Source organism: Lissotriton vulgaris, chromosome 7 (genome assembly GCF_964263255.1).
Source record: "Lissotriton vulgaris chromosome 7, aLisVul1.2, whole genome shotgun sequence".
Classification (NCBI taxonomy): Eukaryota; Metazoa; Chordata; class Amphibia; order Caudata; family Salamandridae; genus Lissotriton; species Lissotriton vulgaris.
In genome coordinates this window covers 117,413,029-117,427,766 of record NC_141695.1, presented here as the reverse complement: position 1 = coordinate 117,427,766, position 14,738 = coordinate 117,413,029, and the positions used below count along the sequence as shown (strand labels likewise).

Below are 14,738 nucleotides of genomic sequence, written 5' to 3'. Positions count from 1 at the left end.
TGTTTCTGCCTCAAACCCTACATCTATCTATGGCAAGTGAACCCCAAGGAATGGCCCCACCTTAATCACTACATCTGTCAATAGCAAGTGAACCCTATGTAATGTTCCCGCCTCAACTCCTACATCTATCAATGGCATGTGAACCCCAATAAATGTCCCCGCCTCAACCCCTACATTTATCAATGGCAAGTGAACCCTAAGGAATGTCTCTGCCTCAACCTCTAAATCTATTAATGTCAAGTGAACCCCAAGGAATGTCTCTACCTCAATCCCTACATCTATCAGTGGAAGTGCAACCCAAGGAATGTCCCTACCTCAAACCCTACACCTATCACTTTCAAGTGAACCCCAAGGAATGTCCTAGCCTCAACCCCTACATCTATTGCTTTCAAGTTAACCCCAAGGAATGTCCCCGCCTTAACCCCTACATCTAATAATGGCAAGTGAACCCCAATGAATGTCCCAACCTCAACCCCTACATCTATCAGTGGAAGTGCACCCCTGGGAATGTCCCCGCCTCAACCTCTACATTTATCACTTTCAAGTGAACCCCAATGAATGTCCCCGCCTCAACCGCTACATCTATCTGTGGCAAGTGTACCCCAAGGAATGTCCCCGCCTCAACCCCTACATCTATCAATGGCAAGTGAACCCCAAGGAATGTCTCTGCCTCAACCTCTAAATCTATCAATGGCAAGTGAACCCCAAGGAATGTCTCTGCCTCAACCTCTACATCTATCAATGGCAAGTGAACCCCAAGGAATGTCTCTGCCTCAACCTCTAAATCTATCAATGTCAAGTGAACCCCAAGGAATGTATCTGCCTCAGCCCCTACATCTATCAATGGCAAGTGAACCCCAAGGAATGTCCCCACCTCGACCCCTACATCTATCAATGGCAAATGAACCCCAAGGAATGTCTCTACCTCACCCCCTACATCTATCAGTGGTAGGTGCACATCAAGGAATATCCCTACCTCACCACCTACATCTACCAGTGGTAAGTGCACCTCAAGGAATGGCTCTGCCTCGCCACAACATCTATACTTAGCAAGTGAACCCCAAGGGATGTTTCTGCCTCAAACCCTACATCTATCTATGGCAAGTGAACCCCAAGGAATGGCCCCACCTTAATCACTACATCTGTCAATAGCAAGTGAACCCTAAGTAATGTTCCCGCCTCAACTCCTACATCTTTCACTTTCAAGAGAACCCCAAGGAATGTCCCCGCCTCAACCCCTACATCTATCAATGGCAAGTGAACCCCAATAAATGTCCCCGCCTCAACCCCTACATCTATCAATGGCAAGTGAACCCTAAGGAATGTCTCTGCCTCAACCTCTAAATCTATCAATGTCAAGTGAACCCCAAGGAATGTCTCTGCCTCAATCCCTACATCTATCAGTGGAAGTGCACCCCAAGGAATGTCCCTACCTCAAACCCTACACCTATCACTTTCAATTGAACCCCAAGGAATGTCCCAGCCTCAACCCCTACATCTATTGCTTTCAAGTTAACCCCAAGGAATGTACCCGCCTTAACCCCTACATCTAATAATGGCAAGTGAACCCCAATGAATGTCCCCACCTCAACCCCTACATCTATCAGTGGAAGTGCACCCCTGGGAATGTCCCCGCCTCAACCTCTACATTTATCACTTTCAAGTGAACCCCAATGAATGTCCCGCCTCAACTGCTACATCTATCTGTGGCAAGTGTACCCCAAGGAATGTCCCCGCCTCAACCCCTACATCTATCAATGGCAAGTGAACCCCAAGGAATGTCTCTGCCTCAACCTCTACATCTATCAATGGCAAGTGAACCCCAAGGAATGTCTCTGCCTCAACCTCTAAATCTATCAATGTCAAGTGAACCCCAAGGAATGTATCTGCCTCAGCCCCTACATCTATCAATGGCAAGTGAACCCGAAGGAATGTCCCCACCTCGACCCCTACATCTATCAATGGCAAGTGAACCCCAAGGAATGTCTCTAACTCACCCCCTACATCTATCAGTGGTAAGTGCACATCAAGGAATGTCCCTACCTAACCCCCTACATATATAATTAGCAAGTGAACCCCAAGGGATGTTTTTGCCTCAAACCCTGCGTCTATCAATGGCAAGTGAACCCTAAGGAATGTCTCTACCTCACCCCCTGCATCTATCAGTGGAAAGCGCACCTCAAGGAATGGCTCTGCATCACCCCTACATCTATCAATGGGAAGAGAACCCCAAGAAATGTCCCTACCTCAACTTCTACATCCATCATTTTCAAGTGCACCCTAAGGAATGTCTCTACCTCAACCCCTACGTCTGTCAGTGGCAAGCACAATGGAGTGGCTGAAGTTACCTCAACCCCTTCACCTCCCAGTGGTAAGTACATCTCACCTAATACCACATTCACGAAGCTTTGAAAAATGAACAGCAAGCAGACCTACAGAGTTTCCCCTATCTGAGCCTGGTAACTGGCAGAATACTAAGGGCCTGAATACGAGTGTGGCGGTCTGTAGGACCGCCGAACCCATGGTGGCGGTCTGACTGTGCCACACTGTGGGGCTGCCCAATGTATTCCAACTGCGGCATTCTAACCGCCACAAAACCATTGGCACCGCCTGGATCAAGGATCCCGCTGTCCTGGCGGTCTGCGACTCGCTGTAATATGCTGGCGGTGGCGCTGCCAGCACCTCTGAGCATATTAAGCGTGCATTTTTCATCACCCTTTTCAGGGACGTGATCCGGCCATGAAAAGAGTGGCAGAAAGGCAACGAAGGGGGCTCTAACAGGGCCCCCTGACGAATTCGGTCTGGGGGTGCATGCGGGGAGAACATGTAGTGCCCTCTGTATTTGCACCCTCTCTTCCTGTACGATGCGGCATGTATGCCACACCGTGCAGAAGGGTGCAGTTGGCAGTCTGAGTGCTATGATCTGCATTATAGGTTCTCCTATGAGCCATGCAGACCACTGGTGTCAGACCCCTGCAACACTGCCTGCCAGATCAGGATTTAAGTTCTGATGTGGCGGGCGGTGCACCAAGGGTTTGGCTGTCCTAGGGCAGAGGGTGGAGTACCGCTGCAGCCGTAGGATCACCAAACTCATAATCAGGCAGCCCTAAGTTTACTTACCTTCTGGCCCTCCGCTCAACCATCAAGGAATCATCATATGTGATGATATTTGTAGAAAAACATAAATAACAATGCTGGGCAGTGCCCAGGTTTTAATCTTGGCAATGAGTTTCTTAAGCCCTGCCACCATGTCACATTCACACAGACTGGCATGTTTCCCTTCTTCCCGACTCTTAGACGTAGGTGGGGCAGATTGTTGGCACTTATAACTCTCAAACTTTTCCTCTTTGCACTAGATGGCAGTGGGATCAAAGACCTGCTGGTGAAAGGGTGCTCTCAGGGGTTGTCGTGCAACGAGAGCACCTATGTGAACATAGGCACCAAAGCTGTGTTTATCAGCAACGCCTGCTGCACCACCAATCAGTGCAACCGGGGCACCTATTATGGTAAGTACGGACCTGGGCATCTAGCTGGGCACCACAGTTGAGTGTATCAGCGGCACCTGCTGCACCAGCAGCCTGGGCACCTATTGTGGCAAGCAGTGGGTGGTCTGTTAGTTAGATGTTCAAACTCCATAACCATTCAGTCCTTGGTCTCTATGTTGATGTTAGTTCTGTGACTAAAAACTGAGTTCAGCTTTCTTACACATTCAACGCCAGGGCCCTCTGTAGGCATTAGTGCTGTAAGGACAGTGTAGCTCTTAGCTCACGTATCTGTAGGGAGTGTCTTAGTAGCTCTCTTAGCACAGCTTGCTTAGCGCAGCTCTCTTACCTCTGCTCTCTTACAGCAGCTCACTTAGGACAGCTCTTTCAGCACAGATTGCTTAGGATAGCTCTGTTACCGCCGGTAGCACAGACCTGCTTTCTTAAGGCAGCTCTCTTAGCATAGCTCTCTCGGCACTGCTTGCTTGGCACAGCTCACTTAATACAGCTCTTTCAGCACAGATTGCTTAGGATAGCTCTCTTACCACTGGTAGCACAGACCTGCTTTCTTAAGGCAGCTCTCTTAGCACTGCTCGCTTAGCACAGCTCGCTTAATACAGCTCTCTTAGGACAGCTCTTTCAGCACAGATTGCTTAGGATAGCTCTCTTACCACTGGTAGCACAGACCTGCTCGCTTAAGGCAGCCCTCTTAGCATAGCTCTCTCAGCACTGCTCACTTAGCAGAGCTCTCTTACCTCTGCAAGCTTACAGCAGCTCTCTTAGGACAGCTTTTTCAGCACAGATTGCTTAGGATAGCTCTCTTACCACTGGTAGCACAGACCTGCTCTCTTAAGGCAGCCCTCTTAGCATAGCTCTCTCAGCACTGCTTGCTTGGCACAGCTCACTTAATACAGCTCTCTTAGGACAGCTCTTTCAGCACAGATTGCTTAGGATAGCTCTCTTACCACTGGTAGCACAGACCTGCTTTCTTAAGGCAGCTCTCTTAGCATAGCTCTCTCGGCACTGCTTGCTTGGCACAGCTCACTTAATACAGCTCTTTCAGCACAGATTGCTTAGGATAGCTCTCTTACCACTGGTAGCACAGACCTGCTTTCCTAAGGCAGCTCTCTTAGCATAGCTCTCTCAGCACTGCTCGCTTAATACAGCTCTCTTAGGACAGCTCTTTCAGCACAGATTGCTTAGGATATCTCTCTTACCACTGGGAGCACAGACCTGCTCTCTTAAGGCAGCTCTCTTAGCATAGCTCTCTCAGCACTGCTTGCTTGGCACAGCTCACTTAGTACAGCTCTCTTACCACTGCATGCTTAGGACTGCTCCTTTAAGGCAACTCCCTTAGCATAGCTCTCGTAAATATATCTCTTTTAGCTTTGCTCGCTTAGGGCAGCTCTCTTATAGCAGCCCTTTTGGCATAGCTCTCTTACCACAGCTCTCTTAGGACAGCTCTCCTAATAAACAATGTTTCCTTTCTGCAGCCAAAGCCACGGTGAGCCAGACGGACTGCGCGGTCTGCTCAGGGGACCCCACCTCCTGCTCGTCCCCGAGCCTGCCCATAATGCACTGCACCGGGGTGCAGGATCTGTGCATGAGTATCACCACTGTCAACATCAACGGTACGTACTGCTAGTGCAAACGTGCAACAGCAGCACTGGTGAAAGATGTAACTGTGCAAGACCTCAAGTGTACGGCTGTGGAGCAATGCTGCAACACAGCAACTGTACAACAGTACATGTGTGCACGATTGGAAAAGAGTGTGGTACAAGTGTGACATTGTACCAGAGTACTGTGGTGGAAGTAGGCAACTGTTCAGCAGTACTATAACATAGCAACTGTGCGAAAGAACAAGTGTGCAAAACTGGAAAAGAGTGTGGTGCAAGTGTGACACTGTACCAGAATACTGTGGTTGAAGTAGGCAACTGTTCAGCAGTACTACAACATAGCAACTGTGTGAAAGATTAAGTGTGCAAGACTGGAAAATAGTGTGGTGCAAGTGTGACATTGTACCAGAGTACTGTGGTTGATGTAGAAACTGTTCAGCAGTACTACAGCACAGAAACTGTGAACAAGAACACGTGTGCAAGACTGGAAAAAAGTGTGGTACGAGTGTGACATTATACAAGAGTATTGTGGTTGAAGTTGGCAACTGTACGACAATAAGGCCACAGAGCAACTGTGCAAAAGAAAAAGTTTGCAAGGCTGGAAAAGAGTGTGGTACAAGTGTGACATTATACCAGAGTACTGTGGTTGAAGTAGGCAACTGTGCAACAGTACAACAACACAGCAACTGTGAAAAAGAACAATTGTGCAAGACTTGAGAAGAGTGTGGTACAAGTGTGACATTGCACAAGAGTACTGTGGTTGAAGTAGGAACTATTCAGCAGTGCTACAACACGGAGACTGTGCAAAAGAACGAGTGTGCATGACTGGAAAAGTGTGGGGTACAAGTATGGCATTGCACTGGAGTACTGTGGTCAAAGTAGGCAGATGTGCATCAATAGTAACTGAGGTTGAAGTAGGTAACGGTGAAACATGGTAAAGATGTGACGGTGCAATGGTGCAGCAGTAAACAATTTTTGGGGTGTCCTGCTCAGTGGTGCCCTACTGCTCCAGCTGTGATGGCTGTCGGTCAGGACTGAAGTGCATCTAAGGAGATGCTTGTGAACCTTAGCACTGAGAGCTGAAGGTCAAGGCTAGGAAGCACCAGCACAAATGTGATTGGGTCTCTGTATTGGGGTCACAGGGTGTGAGAAGTTGGCCTGGCATATGCTGTCCACTAGTTATAGTGGGCACCTTGCGCCAGTCCAAACAACCCCTTAGAGGTGATAGGCTAAAGACAACCTTATTTGAAAGCTATCCTAGTGGTAGCTGCGGAGAGCAGCCTTCAGGCTACGTCTTGAAGGAATGTAAAGCAGCTTGTTTTACCAGTCTATGATCTCTTGAATGACCAAATGAAAAGAGAACCACACCAGGTATAAACATAAAATATATGTATTTATTCTAAACACACCTTACTAGTCTCTTTATTTGGCTAGAGGTCAAATCGCACATGTTACACTTAATATCACACAATAAATTAGCACAATATACATTGAGCCCTAGGGGCGTTCCAAACCATATATTAAGAAATGGGTATAAGGACCACGACTTGACTAGACACAAGGCCTAGAGCCTGTATAATTGCTTGGACCACAAGGAACCACCCATGGTAGTGACACAGGGGACCCACGGGGGACGCGTGCAGTGTGAGAACACAGCCGTGAGACGCCGTTAGCTTCTATGGGGAAAGTCGCGGTTGGAAAATTAAAGATTAAGGACACTTAGGAGAGGACTTCGAGCAAACCCCTTTAGACTTAAGGGGTTCTAGAGCCAACACCCACAGGAGCACCAGAGTACTCGATTTAACTCATCCAGGAAGCCGGGTGCATAGGTGTCTTTTGGTGCCGGGAATCTTCGTTGATTTTAATGGCGATCTGCTGCAAAGTGCTGCTGCCTCTGAAATGGAAAGTGTCCGGTGTGATCCAAGCCTGGATTGAAGATGTGAAGAATCTGAAAGCAGATGGGACAGAGTCTGGTTCACTTTCCAAGGACCAGGGGCACAATAGTAGAATGCCCACCGATGTCGGGTGATTTCAGGTTGAAGAGGTGAAGCTTGACTCTGCAGCCACAAGGACCAGGAGGTGTAGACAACAACCAGGAGCTGGATTCGAGCTTTCCGATAAAGGATGTCGAGTGCTGCAGTGTCGGTGACCAGATGGAACCCAACAAGCCTTGGCAACAGCAACCCACACAGAAAGTGAAGAAATGCTTCTGTGTGGACCAGCAAGGTCTAAGGGACTCACAAAGTAGTGGAGAATCAGGACACGTCTGGAGCAACCAGGGAAATCCAAGGAAAGTTAATGTTGCCTTCTCAGGGACCCACCAGTCAACGGACCAGGGATCGCGAAGGTTCCTCGAGCAAAAACACAAAGAGCCGGCTCACAGAACTCTCGTGGAGTGTAGACCAGCAATCTTCAGTTGAAAAGGTGCTCAGGGTCTGGGCTACAAGTAACCCAATGCACAGCCTCAAGGAACGTAGAGAAGCTGATGCACTTGCAAATGTGCACGGTGTCCAGGAGTTACGGTTCCACATTACTCACGAGGGCTGCAGGTCTCAGCTTTACTGGGGACTCAGGTTGGCCTCTGAGAAGTCTGGATATCTACCTCCTGGGCTGCAAATACTTTGGAGTCCGGTGAGAGCTTTGGCAGTGCAGACCGGCAAATACTTGGTTGGTGCCTGCCAAGCAGGGGAGGAACTCCTTCACTCCAATGGAGATTCTTCAGTCATCTAGTCGTGTAGATCGTCGAAGTTCCAGAATTTCTGTAGTAGAGGTTCATCCATGTTTAATCTAAAGTCCTGTAGCCAGGGGCTCCTTTCTTATACCCAAGGAAGGGGTTAGACATACTATGGGGACCCACCTATGGGAGGATTTGGAAAGAGGGGTGGCTACACCCATTTCCTTTGTCCAGTTTCACACCAGAGCAGGGGCTGGTAGCCCCTGCAACCGGTTTGAACTGGGCAATGCACAGGGACAACAAATGTGCCCCCAGTGCAGACTTCAAAGCACTCTCAAAGTGCACCCACCCAGCCCCAATACATTAAAGCCTGTCTGGGAGGTGGTTACATCTCCCTGTGACAGGAAACCTACTGTCCATGCCTCCCCTGCTGGAGTTTCATCCAGCAGCAGGAGGCCAGACTAGTGTCTGTAGCATCCATTTTGGTACCGGGTATACCGGTGTGTTCATGTCTCTCCCTCTAGAAGGGTGGAATTCTACCCCTGTCGAAAAACAGTGAAACAAAAGCAAAAAGTGTGGATAACCATAAGAGCAGATCCTACTCTCCTACCTCCGGTAGCACTGGTGAGCAAGCTAGAACCAGCTAGAGTGGTGAGTACAGCATGTCTTTCTTTGACCATGGTGGCTGTGTCCGGCTTATGTCTCCCGGAGGATCCTTTTTTTGTGCCAGCAATGCAAACTATGACCTTTAATGACCGAGGAGTCCGACCTCCACCAGCAGCTTCCTCTGCCTTGAGGCCCACAACCTCTAGAGCCTCCCTAAGGGATCGCAGTGGCCACAGCCTGCCCTCGTAGCAGAATATGAGACGCAAAGGGTGCCCCCTTGAGTACGATATCCCTTTCTCTCTGAGAAGCACCGTAATAGGATGGAAATCTCTTCGCTTTTGTAGGGTAATCATAGATAAGTCCTGATATAGCACTGTAGCGTGGCCCCCGAACTGGATCGGATGGGCCTACTTGGCCCAGTGAAGGATCAATTCCTTAAGCTGAAAGTCATGCAAGCACACAAGTATATCAGCAGGAGATGGGTTTCGTGGTCGAGGCAAGCAGACTCTATGCACTCGATCAACCAGAATGTCTGTTCCATCGGAGGACCCAAGGATTTGGCGGAACAACGTCACCACTAGGTCCCTGCAGATCCTCTCCCTCTGCTTGGGCCAGCACCCCCGTGAATCGAACGTTGTTCCGGCAGGACAGGTTTTCTAAGTCTTCTGCTTGTGCCTGGAGCTCGACATGCTGTTCTTAGTTAGATGATCTCCTGCTGCATCATCTCCAGTTCCTCATCTCTCCCAGATTCACGGTCCTCCAGAGCGGCCACCCTGTCTTCCACTTCCTTCAAATCTCCTCGCACCTCTTTCTAGTCCACGGAGACCTGAGCCTTCATAGATTGCAGGTCTTCACACAGGGATGAGGAGAGCGATGCCATAAAAGCTTTCGTGCCTGTCCCATCCGTATCTTGAGCGTTTGCTTGAGGGTCCGCATCAGAAATGGGGGACTTGGAGGGCACCCCCGCCACCGTAGATTTGGTAACCATGACCGGTCTTTGTTAGATTGCACGGCAGGCATGTTGAGGGTCACCAGTCAGCCCAACCAACTCCGGAGTGCCATGGCCACCAATCTCCAGCCTCAGAGCCCCCCCCCAGTGCAATGAAGTGCAAGCTGGTCAAGCACTCCTCATGGGCATTAACTGTAGGATGTCTCCAGATGATCACAAGGCCCATGGGAGGCTCCAGTACCCCTACAACAGTGTTCCAGTCAGGAGAGGAGCATTTGAGGTGCAACCCCACATCTAGCAACCAGACACCCGCCAGCGTCCCCCGGGTGTGCCGGTGCCTCCAGTAGAGATGCAGAAGGCAAGCTCTCCCCGTGGGCCCCATTCTCAAAGGAGGGCGCACTGCTTGAAGACAAAGGTGTATTCTCACGCTTCCGGGCCCTTCGCATCACAGCTCCTCGGAGTCTACTCCTATCCAGTCATGGGGCAAACTCCTCACATACAGCCCTCAGACACTGGGTCTAGGTGACATCGGTCCCAGCAGGTGCCTCATGTGGACACGGCTATTAAAAGAAAATGACTGCCAGTACTGCCACTTTATTTAGGGTATTTTTGAAGGAACGTATTGACCATTAAACAATATGTGCCATAGACCTCGTGTTCAGTCTGAAATAAATCTGTTTCATTTATTTTTCTCTTTTTCACATAGCAAAAACATTTTTTTCTTTTTGTTTATCTTTATGTAATCTGTAAGATTTACATTTGCACCTTATAATATCCTAGAAAAACATTCACTCTACTTCTCTCACTCTTCTCATACATTCCACCATTCACAGCCACACTCTCTCTACAACAATTATTAACTAAACAACATTACAATATATACATTTCACAAGAATATCAGTATTAACAGCCATGGAGTCGTTTTTAGTAATTTTCCTAATTTATAACATATATGGATAATCCTAAAACTGTGTGAAGAAGAACGGGTCTACGCGTTTCGAACTCCCTAGGTTGGGGGGAGTTCTCTTCAGGACCAAAAAGCTGTAAAACAAAATTACAAAGAAGTGCGTGAGCTCGGGGTGCCCTTAACCTCTCTTTGCTGCTTTACGGACAAACTTAATCAGGTATCTTACTTTATTATTGATGAGCTCAGTTGCTCTTAGAGACTATAAAAAATGGGACAAGATTTGCACTTAGTATAGACCTACTCTTTCAAATAACATCCAGTCTACACAACCTTTTTCCCGACGTATGACAATTACTTACAGGGATGTCTTCTAGGGCTGTATTTCGGTTACAGATGGAGGGGAGTGGTTTTTTCCTGTGATGGTAATAAGTGGCATTAGCTTTCTATATTTATGTAGACTCCGTTTTCAAAGTGCTATAAAGTGCTTACTTACAGCAGGCATTTTTGAAGTTGTTTAAACTGTGTGTCCGATTAGAACGGGCCATAAGCCAGTGCCTGGGGGGGGGGGGGGGGGGGGGGGGGGATTAACGGAATTGTGAGCGTTGCAGGTGAAACGTCAATGTTCAGTACAGGTGTATGAGTAACTCCAGCGGTTTTACCTTTGCTTCAATTTTGGTGCAGTGTGTTCAATTCATCGCGCCAGTGCCTGCCGAGTGAAATTGATTGAGTGAGTCGTAAGCATCGCATTCAATGAAGGCTATGGAAGCGTTAGTATTCATCACTAGCGTGTAAATCGCCAGGCGGTTTTACCTTTAAGGTCCGACTTGGATGCAGTGTGATCGTTCCTCTCCTCCTCTGCGTTAAATTACCGTCGGCGTCTGGTTTCTGTATTATTCATGTATCACGTTAGTATCGGCGCTACTAACCCTTTTGAACGTGTCTGCGTGTTGCGGAAAACGGAAACGCTAAGCACCGTGGGGATTGTAGTAAAATGGCGATGACGGGTCCGTTCATCTGCATTTTGTCTATCGAAGTCTGATCTGCACCACTTACTACGTGCTGTATGTTGGAGACTGAATTAAACAACGCTGCAAAAACGGCCCTTTACCAAAAACGGCCCCCAGGGGCCCAAAACCCGCACCCACCCTTGCGGTGCACCATGGGATTGCCTGGTGCCCGCAACCGCAACGGCCAGTCCGGGCCTGAGTGAGGGGGGCTCCCACGCCTCTCCGTGCTAATTCCTGGTGTTGGGGAGACAGCAGGATGGCGCTACTTGCTGCTATTATGTGGCGGAGTCAAAGAGACCCGTAGTCACGTATCATCCTACCGCCAAGATCCCGCCACCATCAAATTTTAAAAGAACAAAGTCCTCATATGTTTTTGTCAAAGTTTCGACCCCCGAGCAAAGTTATTTTGAGCAGGGTCATCATCAGGACGGAACATATCTATACAGGAGACACCTAAAAGTAAAAGTCATATATAAGTTTGTGTAAGCGTATTTCGTAATCAAAGTACATTTTAGTATGCAAATTACTTTTTATATTCCGAAGGACTGGGACAAAAAGTCCCACAATTGAGGGAGTGTCAAACACTATTTCATGGAGCAACTTCAAAGTGGATTTTAGCAAGCTGTAATGAAATAAGCCAAAGTTCACCCTTGTAACATTGTGAACTTGTATCCACTAGACCGGGGAATGTGGTCCTACGACCTACCGAGGGCTTGTGACCAGGTATCCCACAGATAAGACTGGATCAGCCAGTCTACTAGGGCTCGGCTCAGGATTGAAAGCTGAAAAGTAAATGCATCTAGTAAGCGTGTTCCGTCATGGGGGGGTGCAACATACCATGTTGGGTCAGCTCTGACCACAAGGGCCCAAAGTTACATGCAAAGCTGTACTTATGTAAATGCACAAGTCCAAAATCTCTTAGGGGCATATTAGCAACAACCAGCGATATTTATCGCTAAATGAGCTTAGCAATATTTTTTTATTGCCGCGCATCGCCGGATTTTATCGCAGAGATAATGTGCTATTAGCAACATTTATCTCTAAAGCGATAAAATATCCAGCGATAGCGGCAAAATGCGTGAATATCGCTGGGAATCCAGCGATATTCAGGCATTAATGGCAATAGGGTCTTAACCTGAATATCCACCTCCCATTGTATATACAGGTTAAGAAGTGGTCAGAGCAGGCGTTAGGTTTTTGGGGATATTCGCGCTTAGCGCACATTTTTTCATCGCTACGCCTGCGTTGATAATAGGCGATAGCAATGTTAGCGACTGCTTTCAGTCGCTAGCAGGTTGGGTACGCCCACTTTGCATGTCATTAGCGATAAATATCGCTGACATGCAAAGCGGGCCCCAAACCGGTCGCTATCGCCTACAAGCTGTCGCTAACTGCTGTTAGTGACAGCTTGCTAATAGGGCGATAAAATTATCGCCGCTTTTTGACTGAAAACGGCTGCAAAAGCGGCGATAATCTCATATCGCCCGCCTTGATAATATACCCCTCAGTTTTAATTATTTAAAAAGAAATTGTAGTGATCTAGACACTTCTAAATTAATTAGATAAGAACAAAAACTCTGATTGGCAAAAAAGACTCACCAAGCCAGTGAGAAGCTGGGTATTGTAATGGATCTAAAAAACTTTAAATAAAACCACTTAACTGTGATGGCCGTCCAGCCTCTACCTCTCGTCCATCTTCTTCTTCCTGCTCCATCCTGCAGCAGGATACGGAAAGCAGCAGGAAGCACCCGGCTCCCAGGATCCCAATAGCCAATCACAATGCTGCAATGCAGTGTTGTGATTGGTCTAGGCACTGTGGATCAGTACTCAGCCAGGGAATGGGGGCCTGGCTATGTTCTCCACATAGGCTGCAATGCAGCTTGCATGGAGAACATGCGAAGTGCACATGACTATTTTTGGTGGCCCGAGTGGGCCGACCAAACAGTCACTGCACACTTCGGAGTGGGCAAACCACACCTCCCCTGCTCCTCTGTCCTTTTAGCAGCCCCGCCCAGAAAGCTGCTGCAGCAGAAGGAAACTTAAAATTATAATAACGCGGGCCCCTTTGTGCCTCACTCTGTGTGGATGTACACAGGTGGCTCAACACATACCCCAATGTGTGCATGCACACCCCCCCCCCCAGCTCCAGCATGGCATGGACTTCACAGTCCATGCCTTGCTGGAACTTCATTTGACGTTCCCATTGTGATGCATATTTTATAGGCACTGCCGTGGGAACGCCAAATGACCCGTCCACCAGTGACTAAAAAAGTCATAATTTGGCAGGCGGTTCTTACGCAGGTTTGGCGGTGCAGTGGCAGGGCAATCCCACCACTGCACCGCCAAACTCGTAATAAGCCCTTAAATCACATGTGTGTTTACCCTAATCTCTAATATTGTATCTCTACCAATTTCCCACACCTTATTTTAAAGATCACATCCTCTCTTTTAAGTCATACCGCTGCAATATCTTAACACCTAAACTCTTCTAGCACAACTATTGATACCGCCAACCAATGCATGAGTTCACATACGCACCACTAGTAAAGATCAACGCTAACTCCGATTTATGTAATTTATCGCATAAACACTGGACTAAATGCATGGAATCATTTCATTATGAGCACAAGACTAATCTCAGTACTCAACAATAACCAAACACTAAACCTACCTCTGGGATCCAGAGCAGCGAGCTGCCCGGCGTAAAGCATTACAACACATCATCAGGGTAGCAAGTGCCACACAAATGCAATGGTAATCCAATACTACATATAATGCACACTAAACCTGATTCTATAACACTCAGCCGTTAGATGATTATAGTTCATTCACGCTGCATAATAATCCCTTTTACTTAGTCATCAATGGAGCGCACACCGCTAGCCCCTCCTCCGGATCGTCCCTCGGAACTCTAGTACTTGTAGTTCTTTAGTGGATCACCCAGGTGGATGCAAGTCAGTACTTGTTGGACTGATGAATCTCTAGACCCGATACATGTCCCGGGTTTTAGGATATCGCCCCAGACATGTCTCGGGTTTCGGGATAACTTCCCTTATCAGTAGAGAAAGATCGTTAGGGGTGGAAGAGAAGGCCGCCACACAACAGACAAAGGCCTCGATGCCAGAACCGGCACGCAGGTGCGTCATCCAAGAGCCCGTCGGTCCAAAGCTCAAGGGAGCCATATTGTGTTTAGTCATCAATGGAGCGCACACCGCTAGCCCCTCCTCCAGATCGCCCCTCGGGACTCTGGTACTTGTAGTTCTTTAGTGGATCACCCAGGTGGGTGCAAGTCAGTACTTGTTGGACTGATGAATCTCTAGACCCGATACATGTCCCGGGTTTTAGGATATCGTCCGAGACATGTCTCGGGTTTCGGGATAACTTCCCTCATCAGTAGAGAAAGATCGTTAGGGGTGGAAGAGAAGGCCGCCACGCAACAGACAAAGGCCTCGATGCCAGAACCGGCACGCAGGTGCGTCGTCCAAGAGCCCGTCGGC

General features: G+C 48.3%; 1 protein-coding gene across 1 annotated transcript in view; it reads left to right on the top strand.

Annotated features, from left to right (window-relative positions):
- Positions 1–14,738, top strand: part of LOC147700959 (urokinase plasminogen activator surface receptor-like) — a 140,376-nt gene that overhangs the window by 58,890 nt on the left and 66,748 nt on the right. Inside the window, exons 3-4 of the mRNA XM_086929790.1 lie at positions 3,357–3,506; positions 4,976–5,113. Coding sequence (XP_086785916.1) covers positions 3,357–3,506; positions 4,976–5,113 — 288 coding nt within the window. The remainder of the gene's footprint in view (positions 1–3,356; positions 3,507–4,975; positions 5,114–14,738) is intronic.